At 56.0% G+C, this 11815-nt stretch overlaps 6 protein-coding genes across 6 annotated transcripts; 4 read left to right on the forward strand and 2 right to left on the reverse strand.

Moving 5' to 3' along the window:
- Nucleotides 1-1104: 1104 nt before the first annotated feature.
- IWZ02DRAFT_279746 (uncharacterized protein) lies at nucleotides 1105-2412 on the forward strand. The gene is made up of 2 exons (XM_066763623.1): nucleotides 1105-1766; nucleotides 1865-2412. Exons 1-2 carry the CDS (start codon nucleotides 1395-1397, stop codon nucleotides 2270-2272), a joined length of 780 nt encoding a protein of 259 aa, XP_066622482.1. The 5' UTR covers nucleotides 1105-1394; the 3' UTR covers nucleotides 2273-2412.
- A 143-nt stretch (nucleotides 2413-2555) lies between these two features.
- On the reverse strand, nucleotides 2556-3397 carry IWZ02DRAFT_348602 (uncharacterized protein; the record flags this gene model as incomplete). Its single annotated transcript, XM_066764233.1, has 4 exons — nucleotides 2556-2766; nucleotides 2851-3020; nucleotides 3075-3185; nucleotides 3251-3397. Coding segments are annotated over 4 exons (639 nt in total), but the record flags the coding sequence as incomplete, so codon positions are not given.
- A 621-nt stretch (nucleotides 3398-4018) lies between these two features.
- Nucleotides 4019-4867, reverse strand: IWZ02DRAFT_279817 (tetratricopeptide repeat domain-containing protein). The gene has a single exon (XM_066763626.1). The coding sequence runs from the start codon at nucleotides 4659-4661 to the stop codon at nucleotides 4053-4055; it is 609 nt and encodes a 202-aa protein (XP_066622484.1). The 5' UTR covers nucleotides 4662-4867; the 3' UTR covers nucleotides 4019-4052.
- A 325-nt stretch (nucleotides 4868-5192) lies between these two features.
- Nucleotides 5193-6617, forward strand: IWZ02DRAFT_378129 (meiotically up-regulated gene 113-domain-containing protein; the record flags this gene model as incomplete). The annotated part of the gene is made up of 2 exons (XM_066764981.1): nucleotides 5193-5731; nucleotides 5846-6617. The coding sequence occupies 2 exons, from the start codon at nucleotides 5193-5195 to the stop codon at nucleotides 6615-6617; spliced, it is 1311 nt and encodes a 436-aa protein (XP_066622485.1).
- A 724-nt stretch (nucleotides 6618-7341) lies between these two features.
- IWZ02DRAFT_279801 (salicylate hydroxylase-like protein) lies at nucleotides 7342-9197 on the forward strand. Its single transcript, XM_066763625.1, has 2 exons — nucleotides 7342-7508; nucleotides 7560-9197. The coding sequence occupies exons 1-2, from the start codon at nucleotides 7466-7468 to the stop codon at nucleotides 8897-8899; spliced, it is 1383 nt and encodes a 460-aa protein (XP_066622486.1). The 5' UTR covers nucleotides 7342-7465; the 3' UTR covers nucleotides 8900-9197.
- IWZ02DRAFT_279863 (cytochrome P450) lies at nucleotides 9198-11355 on the forward strand. Its single transcript, XM_066763627.1, has 3 exons — nucleotides 9198-9767; nucleotides 9866-10307; nucleotides 10354-11355. Exons 1-3 carry the CDS (start codon nucleotides 9496-9498, stop codon nucleotides 11188-11190), a joined length of 1551 nt encoding a protein of 516 aa, XP_066622487.1. The 5' UTR covers nucleotides 9198-9495; the 3' UTR covers nucleotides 11191-11355.
- The last annotated feature ends 460 nt before the right edge of the window (nucleotides 11356-11815 follow it).

The raw sequence follows: 11815 nt of genomic DNA on the forward strand, positions 1-11815 counted from the left end.
CACATGAGCAAGCCCAGAGGCACGCCGCCTAATTTCAAAAAGAGGTCAACCAAGAACGAGCCCGTAGGCTTGGATCAGTGGTCAAACTGATCAGAACAGATCTGTGAAGTGTCAGCTTGAGCGGCGAATGGGAGTGGATGGGTCGGGAATGCTCACACTACACATGATCTAAGCCAAAAGGCAGAGAGTGGTGGAGAGGAAAAGAAATCGAGCGGCGAGGGCGGCGGCGAGGTTTAAATACTCCTGCCGGGTGGCCTGTGCTCGTTGGCTGACTGTTCACTCCAGTACGCGCACTAGCCGTGTTTGGTCTTGCTGTGCGCCTGCGCCTGCGCCTGCGCCTGCGCCTGCGCCTGCTGGCTGGTGGAAGGAAGGAGGAAGCAGCAGGAGAGCTCGGTCAACCGAGCGCCGCGTTGGTGGGGAAGTGCAAAGAACACCAGGGCAAGGCTGGAGAAGGCAGAGTGGTCAAGTGCAGACACACGATCGCGAGCATCCTACCATCTGAACCCTCCAACTGTGGTGAGTCTTCCACTTCCCTTCCATCAGGTAGTCTCAGCAGCAGATCAGCTACGTCGATGCTTCGATACTCGACAGTAAAGGCGGGACGCAACATGAACTCTTTCACCTCGACTGCAATCGGGCTTGTCTAGTTTCAGCAGCATGGCTGGCCTGCCTTTCTTGCCATCCAATATCCCCTACGTACCTACATTTATGACGCAATGTGCGAGCTGCTACCTATCATCCTGCTCCCCTAAAGCTAGGCTTAGGGACCATCGCTCTTTTCGACCCGTACCTACTGTGCTCCGTCCGCACTGCCGTCGATTATCAAGCGGGAGCAGTAGACTTAAGGAGTAAACATCTACACAAAGCACGTGTCAGCGGCGCCGTTGCAAGCAAGCAAAGATTCGTCTCCCAAAACCTCATCATTTTTTCAGATAAGCCATGCAGTAAGTTTGTCTGGCTGGTTTCCCGGTTTCAGTGATTATTTTGTTGATCATCAAGGACAGGAGAAGATGAAGATATTTGGGAAATTTGGGGAGGGTGTGATTGGATACCTGGTACTCACCAGATGACTGAATCATTAAAATGCGGTTGGTCAGTTCCAGTGGGGAGAAGGCGGGTTGAGTTGAACGAGGGCAGTGAGGCAAAATGACTAGGAAATGGTAGATGGGCGGTAAGTATGGAGGAGGGACGAGGTGAGGTGGGAAGGATAAGAGAATGATTGGGATGAGAGAAGATGACAAGACAGGCCGTCACCACATTTCATTTCATTTCGAGAAGAGTCGCTTGAGGTCAGCCTGCAGAGGCCCGGCGCAGGATATGTACCTATCCATCCAGCAGCAGGCTGCCGTACCGCTAGAATCAGCGCTGCTGCACCGTGATGCTTGCAAAGAGTGATGGCTTGTGGATGTGTAAATTATTTGGTTTGTCGGTTATCCTCTTCTTATTACAAACATGGTACTGTACAAGTTCTCTGCTACCCCTCTTTGCTTTTGCGTTACTCTGCTTTGGTTCGTTTTGGTTTGGTGAAAAAACACACCACTAATCTCTGCTCTCTTCCTCAGGGCAAACAAGCGAGCAGGCAGGCAAGCAATGTGACAAGCACATGCGCTTCCTGTTGCTGCTGCCACTGCCACTACACGCAAACCTGGGTATCTCCGCCTCTCGCCGGCTGCCTTGGCCCTCAATTGGCTACTGGCCTCTCCAGCACCATCCATCTGTTTGCCAGCCTGCATTCCAGAATGCGACCATCATACATCCGTCCATCTGTGCGTCATGTCGTACATGCTTTTGGTGCTCGTCCTTCCACTGCTGCGGCCTGTCTCTCGACCAAATGACTGTGCTGATGCTCTCGCTCGCTCAACAGAAGCAAACCAACTATGCATGCATGCTTCCGGGAGAAATGATGGGTGGTACAACGGTAGTAGGAGTACAGAGCTCAAAAAATTTGAAAGAAACACAAAAAGGAGGAAAGATAACGCCAGCAAAAAATGCCCACCAAAAGAGCCAGAGATGGTCTTCCTTCGTGATAATAAGCAATTACTCCCCTTGCATAATCTATTCATGGCATGCTACACTTCAACCAGCTCCGCGGCGGGCTTCCTCTAGTCGCGAAACTCGTAGGGTCTCTGCGGCCGCGTGTACTCCTCGTACTCGGATGCTGGACTCAGCGCACTGGGTGCAATGTGAAAGGGCTCCGGGCTGTGGCCCTGCAGACGGTGGCTCTCGTATTCATCGCTGGTCGTGGGACGGTAGGCTGGGTGGTTGGGGCTGAACGTCTCCGAGCCGTCGCCTGCGCCCCAGCTCACCTGCTGCCCAGGGTGCTGCGGATGCGGGCCCGGGCCCGGGCTGGGCGTGTTGGCGAGGCGGTCCATGTCGACGAGCGACGAGTAGCCGGCTTGCAGCGTCGAGGTGCGGCCAGGAACGGGTCCACCCATTGCGCCGGTTGGGGGAGGCGGGGGAGGAGAGGCTGTACCGGCGTGTTCGTGCGGAATGGCGGGGACTGGCGGCACGTCGTTACCGAAGTCGTTGGGGTCGTGGTGGTCGTAGTGGGATGACGCCGTTTCAATGTCGTTGGTTTCGGCACTCCATACGTTTTCCGTATCGAACTTGGACGTGGGCTCGTAGGCTGTGTTTCCTCCAAAGTAGGTCGCGTTGTCCGTTGTGGGAATGTGGTCAGGTGACTCGGACGTGCCTGGAAGCACTCCAGTGCGACGGTAGACGGAAATGTAGTAGAACGAGATGACGGTGGTGAGGAGGAAGAGGAGGCTGGATGCGTGTTAGCTTCGTTTCGGTGTTTGTTTGGGGAGAAGGGGCGTGCTTCGAGCACGGTTGGGGAACAGGAAAACGAACCAAATGATGACACCAAAGCCGACGGCTGCTTTGCTGAGTTTGCACCTGGTATCGCTGCCGTAGGCAAAGGTAGAGCAGTTACCAGACGAGGCGTTGGCTTCTTCGGCACCCTTTTTCATGCCCTCGCTATTCCATGTCGCTACGCAAATGAATGCGGCGAACCAGAAAATCTGCTTTGCATCAGCCTCCAATGTTCGCACTGAAAAGATGTTCAGGGGCAATACCGTGTATAGGCCGTCAAGCAGTGCAAAGCCGTAGGCACTGGCAAAGCGCACCGTTCTGCTCCACATGGGAACACCGATGAGATATATGAAGGCGGGCATGGTGAGGAAGCACTGGGACAAGGTTAGATATGGCCCTGCAGGCAGATTGGAGCCGTCTCGGCAGGGTGGAAGCTCACCAATGCAAAGTAGTAATCTGTGCGGCCATCGGTCTTTGCACTCGTCATGACGGCGAGGGTGAGACATCCGGCGACAAAGATGAGAAAGCCCTGTGCCGCGTGGGCAACAGTCTTTATCTTTTGTATTTTGCTTTGCTCTAAGCGCATCTTGGAGAGCGCGGGGACGGATGACAGGAGGGGACAATGGAGAAACGGGGGATGATGTTGTGTCTCGGTGAGAAGCAGAACGACGTCACAGAATGACTCGGGCGTGGGTGTCGAGTAGGGTGTGTGGTAGGTAGTCGAGAGGGATAGAGTTGAAATGGGATGTCGAGGGGGAGAAGATGTAGAGCTGAGGGTGGCGCGCCAGGAAAGACTTGTGGGCTTCCAAGCCTCTGGCGGCAGCGAAAGCGAAGCAGCGGTGTCAAACCTGAAGCCAGGCGTGCACGCGCAATTACGCGGACGGGGCTGCGATGTGCCTGGGGCCTTGGAGTGAGGTGGGATGCCTATTTTAGACGCGTCTGTGGCGCAGTCCATGCACCCTGGAAACCGTCGCGAGGGACGGCCCGAAGAGCTTCGGCATGCCCGTTGGTTGACAGGCACTTGAATCGTGACGACGGGTGGACGGCAAAGAATGAATTACTACTGCACCCTCTAAACATGAAGCATTCAAACAACCGCTCGGAAACAAAGTCCGGCAGCAGACGCCATTGTGTCGACTCTCCCGTTGCACAGTCGTGCCGTCTCAGCGCTTGATCAAACAACCATGGCGCTTCTGCACCATAGCCTCAGGTCGATCCTTTGAAAACTCCCCCGTCCCGCCTCAATCGCTCTTGCCCCGGGCCAACAATGCATCCACCTCTTTATCGAGATTCACCAGATCCGATTCCTGCGGCTCAAACTCGAGCGCACTTCTGACCCATTCCTTGGCTTCCTTTGCCCGTCCCATCTCCACCAAACACCTTCCCCGCCTCCACCAGGCTTTTGCGTTGCCGACCTTCTTAAGCTCGACACTCGTCTCGGCATCCACGGCTCCCTCGGCCCAATTCTGCATGGCCATGTGCGCTTGCGCCCGATTCGAATACAGTCCCGTCAATTCCTCTCTGACCAAGCCACTAGGCTCCCACGCAGGCCGTTGGAGCGCCATGTCGATTGCCAGGCTGTACATGCGAACCGCATCACCATGCTGACCCTTCTTATAGGATGTGTTGCCAGACTCGCGGAGCTTGGTGATTTGCGCACTGCGTTTAGGGTGGACTGGCACAGGCGGCGGAGGTGTCTGCCCGGGCGTGTCGAGGGAGATGATGCTGCGGTGCAGTGCGTTGACCTCGTCGATTTCTTTCTGCAGAGGGCCTGAGGGTGACGAAGCGGAAATGGCCTTTGTCTGAGGGTCCATGTGGAGAGGCAGCTGGACAAACGTATCCTCTTCCATGACGGCGGTTTGCGGCGAGGCGGATCGGAGCGAGACTCGGGCGTGGCAATGCGCGAATTCGAGGAGCGTTTCTTGGAAAGACTTGACGCAGAGCGAATAGACGAGCGGAACGTGCGCAGAGTTGTGACGTGGGTTGAGGTCAATCGGGAGTTGGTGAAAGAGGACACTGCAGCAAGTCACAAGTCGGTCGGCTCTATTGGGTGCTCAGCCACAGTGGCGCAGCACATGGGCTCCGTGGCGTGGCTCCTCGACGACTGCCAACCTCCTCGAGTCCCCACCAGCCGTCCGTTTAGGAAGGAAGGCCATAGTGCCCTTGCCCTGCCACACACCGCTGGCTGCCTGTGACGCCATGACAGCTTTCGAACCATGTCCTCTCCTACCTAACGACCTCTTCGGCGCTCCCGGGAGACCCAAGCCGATTACAATCTTCATCAACAACTCCGCTGACCAGCCGCCGACCCTACCTAGCCCCCAGATTTTCGCTGCAGCCCACTCTTCGCCCGTTCAGCTTCTGCCCATCCTTGCCTGGACATGCCGCACTTCTTCCACGCTCCCGAAGCCCGTCTGGGGCGCAACGACTCCAAGAACCCTGCCACTACCTGCAAGGGCGTGACGTCTGCTGGCAAGCCCTGTCGCCGCGACATCTCCGCCAACAAGCCCTCCAACAATGGGGTCCTGGCCGTCAGTCAGATTGACGACGTCGAGGCTGCCGCCGCTTTCTTTTGCTGGCAGCACAAGGATCAAGCTGAAAAGTTGGTGCAACAAAACTCGAGTACGCCAAATAAGCCGGCAAGGGCAGACACCCACATTGTGCCCTTGAAAGAGAGGAGCAGCATAGACACCTTGGTCGGCAGGTTGGGGATCCTCGATGTCGAAGATGGCAATAACAAGCCGGGCAAAAAGCCAAACAAGACGGCGCAGAATGGCCATGGCAAGATTCAGCGGCCGCCGACTTGGAACAATGTCCAAGGACCGCTTCTCTCTGTGCCTTCGGGAGTGACGTCGAGTGGTGAATATCGACTTCCTGTAAAGAAGGAAGAACCGTCCTTCTGGGCCTCGCTCTGCTGCATGTGTCTGGGCAACGACGACAACGACTACGAGATTGTGCGCCGCAAGCGACAGCAAGGAAACCAGCCAGGAATGAGCCATGGCCCTCAGACTTCGCGACCACCGCAGCAATCAAGGCCGCCACGACCATCACCTCGACCCTCTGACCAATCATCGCCGACTATAGATCCCAGCAACAAGACGTCTTGGCTCCTCTCTTTTATTCCGTCTTCAGTTTCTCCTGAAAAGGCTTCCCAACTTTTAGCAGAAGCCTCGAAACCCATTTCCAAGCACGACGAGCCGGGCTTCATATATATCTTCTGGCTGACAGAAACGACGGACGACGCGAAACCCTCCGACAGAGACGCATCAGATCTCCTCTCAGCGCCTTCGCGGCCAGATGCCAACCGTCGCACCAGTGATTTGCTGCGCTCATACAGCATCCAGGCCGATGGAAGCAGTCCTCGAGGCGTTGCTGGAAAGACCAAGTCACGGAAAAAGGAAGACAAACATATCCTCCTCAAAATAGGTCGCGCCAACAACGTGTACCGGCGAATGAATGAATGGCAGCGCCAGTGTGGAAAGGTGCCTTCCCTGGTCCGCTATTACCCATACGTGCACTCCCCACAAGCATCTCCATCTGCTTCCCCTGGGCCATCAACTCTGGTGGGTCCCAAGGGCGACGGTACGGATGCCAAGGGGGTGCGCAAGTGTCCCCACGTCCACAGGGTTGAGCGACTGATTCACATCGAACTGGCGGATCAACGCGTCATGCGTGATTGCAAAGAGTGTGGCAAGCAACACCGGGAGTGGTTTGAAGTTGAGGCAAGCAGGGACGGTGTCAAGGCTGTTGACGAGGTTGTGCGGAGGTGGGTGAGGTATGCTGAAGAGCTTGCTGCCTCTTCCTGATATTTCCTGTTTCTCTTTTCTCTTTGCAGTCTGCATTTTCTTTTCTTTGGGCGTTTGAGCATTGGTGTTGAGCATCTTTGCGGTGTTTGGCATTTTCATCGGCCTCCACGTGAGCGTCTATTTCTCTTTAGCGGAAGCGGTTTCCACTTCGGCACCTGCTACATCATTCGACGGTGTTTTTGAAGGATACCTGTACATTTTCGGGTTACTTACGGTGATCATGGCAATATAAACGGCATATCGAAAGTCATGTTTTCGGTACTCATTGACTGAATCTCATTATTCAAATCATGCCGAACAAACAACGGCACTGTGAGAGCAAGTCTCTCGGTCATCGAAACTCGGCCGTCGCAGTCGGATCCGACAGCGTAACTTCGAGCAGCGCAATCGGCATCAAAATTGCAGCCGACAAGAGCCGCCACCCGATCCCGACGATTCTGCCACCGCCTGGAAAACGACTGGCGGAAAAGCCAATAACCGCCTCCGACGTCGTCGAGGCGGTTTTAGTCAAGACCCGGGTTCTGGAAATAATGCCGCCCTTACAAAAGCATCGGTCTCAGAATAACGCCCGACTAGGTACCCATCGACCGTGGGACTAGCCAAACCAAGGCCATGGCAGCCCCTGTCCGCCGCTCCCGCCCCGTCGCCTGAACTGCCGTTGGCCTCTGCTGGTTGGCGACTGCGGGGTGCCCCGCGTCGCCAATGAAATGTCTGTTGCTCCGATTGACATTGCCGGGGATCGATGATGTTGGGTTGTGACGCCCTTGGCTGCTATATAGCAAGCGGAAGTGTCCTATCTCTGGCCTCCCACCGTCATTCTCCTCTAGCTGAAAGCTCCTCAGCATAATATGGGAAGCATTCATGATCTACACATCGCCGTCATCGGCTCAGGTATGTTTCTTTGTTTTAGCATATGCCGATATCGCTCACAAATATTTGTAGGAATGGGCGGTTTGGCAAGCGCTCTTGCACTGGGAAAGCGCGGCTTCAAAAACGTTCACGTATACGAGATTGCGCCTGATCTTGGATTCGTCGGAGCCGGCATTCAATTGGCGACAAATCTGGCTCGGGTACTGGACAACCTGGGAGTGTGGAAAGAGATTGAAGCCGAATCAGTAGACCTGAAGGGAACCAGCATTCGGCAAGGCTCGACAGATGATGAGCTGGCATACGTGGACCTCAATTACGTTCGCGAGCAGTATGACTTTCCGCACATGGTTGGGCACCGGGCCTCGCTTGCGGGGGGACTGTACAACGGCGCAAAGGCCCAGCCTGGAGTACATTTCCACCTCGGATCCATTGTGCAAGAAGTAAAGTCGTTTGGTCCAAAAGCAAAATTCGTGGTCCAGCCAACTGCGGGTGGAGACTCATACGAAGTCGAGACGGACATGCTCCTTGCCTGCGATGGCGTCAAGAGCAATGTGCGGGCCCAAATGCTCAAGGAACTCGACATCACTGCATCCGTCGTCGACACTGGCCAAGCCGCGTACCGCATTCTTCTGACGCGCGATGAAATGAAGAACGACTCAGATCTCCTCAAGCTCATAGACTCGGAGTGCGTCACGCGGTGGATTGGCGAGAAGCGCCACATCATCGCCTACCCCATCTCGAACAAGACGATTTACAACATCTCGACCATCCAACCCGACACCAACTTTGCCGAAGCACCCTCAATAACATACACTACCAAGGGTTCCAAGACGGAGATGCTCAAAGTCTTTGGCGACTTTTGCCCCATGATCCACCGCATGCTGGACCTCGTGCCCGAGGGCGAGGTCGTCGAATGGAAGCTCCGCGTGCACTCGCCTCTGCCCACCTGGGTGCACGGCACGACAGCCCTCGTCGGCGACGCGTGCCACCCTACGCTTCCGCACCTGGCGCAGGGCGCGGCGCAGGCCATCGAAGACGCCGCCGTCCTTGGCGTCGTGCTGTCCAAGATGCCCGACGCCAGCCCGGAGACGGTCAACAAGACGCTCCGCGTCTACGAGCAGCTGCGCCGAGAGCGCACCGAGACGCTGGTCGAGCTGGCCGCGGCGTCGGGCCGCGCGCTGCATCTCGGCGAGGGCAAGGCCAAGGAGGAGCGCGACAAGGCGTTTGCTGCGCTCAACAATGGCACCAAGACTGGTGGCAAGGTGCCGGATAAGTGGGCTGATGCCGATGTTCAAAAGATGATATATGGCCATGATTGCATGAAGGTTGCGGACGAGGAGTATGACAGGCTGTTTAAGGAGATTGACGCGCCAAAGGTCAATGGGTCGAATGGCCACAGTGCTTCCTTGTAAGAAGGTTGCTGTGTTGTTTACTTTGTTTCTCTTTTGGCGTTGTGCTTAGCGCTTGTTGGATTGGTTTCAATTCTTCTTTTAGATTGCTGTCGATGTTAGAATATACAGATGGTATTCTCTACCACAGTTGACGCAAATATCTGGATCGCCATCATATCGCGGTTCGTCATGTGTTGATCCACCAGTACCCGTTCTGCCCTGAGACTATTTCCACGAAGCAGGGTTCCTGCTCTGGCCGTCCTCCGCAACCAATTGCTGCTTGTCAGAGCCTCTAGGACAGTCTCCGCTGGTAAAGGAAAGCGAGCCCGAACGCTGAGAAGTTTTGACCCCGACTAAACAAAAGCTTCACGAATACTTATTGTGCCTAGGTCTCCGTTTCACTGCATGTCGACCGATTCCCATTGGGCAGCAGCCGCGTCCCCAGATTTGCGGGGTACATATGTCAACTCCCGAGCTTCCCAATCTGTCGATTACTGCCGGGGAACGATTCAGACCAAAACAAGCCTCACAACTCGCCCATATAACCGCCAAACACCCGCCAGCATGGGCCTCTGTCCTCGTCACACTCGATTCGCCTACTGTTGTCGCAGTTCAACATGCTCGGCCTTATCATCCCCGCCTTCCTCGCCCTCTACCTCGTCTACCTGGCGTTCCTACACCCGCTCGCCAGATACCCGGGCCCTCGTGTCGCGGCGCTGACCAACCTGTGGAAAGCGTACCACGTCGCGCGGGGCGACTACGAGCACGCAGTTCTCGAGCTACACCGCAAGCACGGGCGCATCGTGCGGCTCGGGCCCAACCACGTCGACATCAGCTCCGGCGACGCGGTCAAGGATGTCTTTTTGGCGGGCAAGTCCTGGGTCAAAAGGTGGGCGAGCCTGGGGCATCCAGAGATGAGAACTGTGGTCGAGAGGGGTGGAAGTAACGGGTTGGAGGATGCTGGCTTACCTTGGATATGTTTGACAGTCCCTTTTACAACGGCTTCACGGCGCTGCGGCCAAACATCTTCGGCACCACGGATGAGGTCGTGCATTCGGCGCGCAAGCGCGCGCTGACGCCTGGCTTCTCGATGCAGTCGGTTGGGCAGATGGAGCCGCATATTGACGTGTGTCTGGCCAAATTGATAGCGCGCCTAGACCGCGCTACGGACACAGGCGAGACGATTGATTTGAAAAACTGGGTGGCTTTTTTCGTCATCGACGTGCTGGGCGAGCTGGCGTTTGCGCGATCTTTTGGCATGTTGGAGCAGGGCGATGTCAATGCGCTGCCGCCACTGAAGGAGCATCTCATGCTGGCCATGCTGAGTGGCCAGCTGCCTTGGCTGATTCCGTACGTGAATCGGTACTTGGGACACATACCTATTCCGTACCTCCAACACGTGCTGGAGGGAAGGGGGAAGCTCCGTCAGGTATCCTACCCCTGAAACTCGCTAAAGCCCACATTGACCCCTCTAGATGGCAATCGACTGCGTGTCAGCCCGTCTCAGCAACCCAGACCCAACACGGCGCGACCTGCTCGCAAAGTTGATAGAGGAATACGAGCGTGGCACCGCCAAAGGCGGCAACAACGAAGACGGCACGCTCGACATTGCCGACGTGCAGACCGAAGCCTTTGGCTTCATCGTCGCCGGCTCCCACACCACCGCCACAACCATCACGTTCCTCTTCTGGCATCTGCTGCACAACCCAGCCGTCTTCGCGCAGCTCGAGCACGAAATCTTGTCGTCGCAAGTCCCTGCATCAGGAGAAGCAAGCAGCAGCAGCAGTAGTAGCTCCGGCGCAGCAGCGGCCACAGCAGCGGAAGCAGCCTGCATTCCCTACAACTCAACAACGCACCTCAAATACCTGGCCGCCACCGTCACTGAAACCCACCGCATGTCGCCCGTCTTCACGATGCCGCTCATGCGCGTCGTGCCCGCGGGCGGTGCCCGCATCGGTAGCTCCACGCTTCTCCCCGCCGGCACCGACGTGTCCGTCTGCAACTTTGCGCTGCACCACGACGCGGCCGTGTTTGGCGGCGAGCTGGAACACTTTGTCCCCGAGCGCTGGACGACGACGGGTAACGACGCCGGTGCCAGGCAGAAGCTGCTCATGCCGTTTGGCGCCGGCCATCGCGCGTGTATTGGCCGCAATTTGGCGACGGCTGAGATTAATAAGGTCGTGGTAAGTTTAATCAGGAGGTATAGGATCGAGTTGGTGGGGGATAGGAGCGTTGGTGGTATGCCGCCGACGCATAGCTTTGGTATTGCGGATTTGATTGGGCCGTTGAGCGTCAAGTTGACGAGGAGGTGAGGGGGTAATGCTTGGTAGGAGCAGTTGGGAGTGCTCATTCCCTTTGACGGACAGCCGACAAAGAGTGTTCAAGATACAGTAAGGGAGAGTATTCAGAAGTATCAAGTGACGAAGAGGGGCTGTGGGAGGAAGCGTTCGCCAGTCAAATCACAGAACCTTAGGACTGTGTGTGCCATGACTTTTACGACTGAGTCCTGGACGATGGAGGTGCGGAATAAGGGTAAGATTCTGCGTTACACTCACGAAGGTAGACTGTCGTGATTGGTCAGCAAGACAAGGTAATAGAAAATGGTCTCACTAACAAGCAAACAAATAGGTAGGAACAGGGGCAAAAAGTCGGTCAGTAATGATCGAGATCAAGAACCAACGAGCCTTTCGCAAACAGCAAACATCGAATACTTACCATCACGATACTCACCCCGTTAGTTAATTCCAACTCAACTCCAGCAGCCCACACTCCATCTGGTGCGATAAGCGACAAGCCATCGGCCCTCTCGACTCAACCACGACCGACCCCGCTAATTCTTCAGCTCTGCCGGAGTCTAATCCAGAACCTCTTCGCTTGGGGATTCGCCCGCCCATTGCGCACCAGTCAGTCCGCATGCAGAGTGTCTCTGCCATTGAG

This window comes from Phyllosticta citriasiana, assembly GCF_038021145.1.
Source record: "Phyllosticta citriasiana strain CBS 120426 chromosome Unknown IWZ02scaffold_7, whole genome shotgun sequence".
Lineage (NCBI taxonomy): Eukaryota > Fungi > Ascomycota > Dothideomycetes > Botryosphaeriales > Phyllostictaceae > Phyllosticta > Phyllosticta citriasiana.

Excerpts from the sequence above, each read along its gene's own strand:
- IWZ02DRAFT_279746 (XM_066763623.1), top strand. The coding sequence starts at position 1,395 with ATGGCTTGTGGATGTGTAAATTATTTGGTTTGTCGGTTATCCTCTTCT. Across the intron at positions 1,767-1,864 it reads CATCATACATCCGTCCATCT|AAGCAAACCAACTATGCATG; the intron begins GTGCGTCATGTC and ends CTCGCTCAACAG.
- IWZ02DRAFT_279817 (XM_066763626.1), bottom strand. The coding sequence starts at position 4,661 with ATGGAAGAGGATACGTTTGTCCAGCTGCCTCTCCACATGGACCCTCAG.
- IWZ02DRAFT_279801 (XM_066763625.1), top strand. The coding sequence starts at position 7,466 with ATGGGAAGCATTCATGATCTACACATCGCCGTCATCGGCTCAG. Across the intron at positions 7,509-7,559 it reads CATCGCCGTCATCGGCTCAG|GAATGGGCGGTTTGGCAAGC; the intron begins GTATGTTTCTTT and ends AAATATTTGTAG.
- IWZ02DRAFT_279863 (XM_066763627.1), top strand. The coding sequence starts at position 9,496 with ATGCTCGGCCTTATCATCCCCGCCTTCCTCGCCCTCTACCTCGTCTAC. Across the intron at positions 9,768-9,865 it reads GGCAAGTCCTGGGTCAAAAG|TCCCTTTTACAACGGCTTCA; the intron begins GTGGGCGAGCCT and ends TATGTTTGACAG. Across the intron at positions 10,308-10,353 it reads GAAGGGGGAAGCTCCGTCAG|ATGGCAATCGACTGCGTGTC; the intron begins GTATCCTACCCC and ends TGACCCCTCTAG.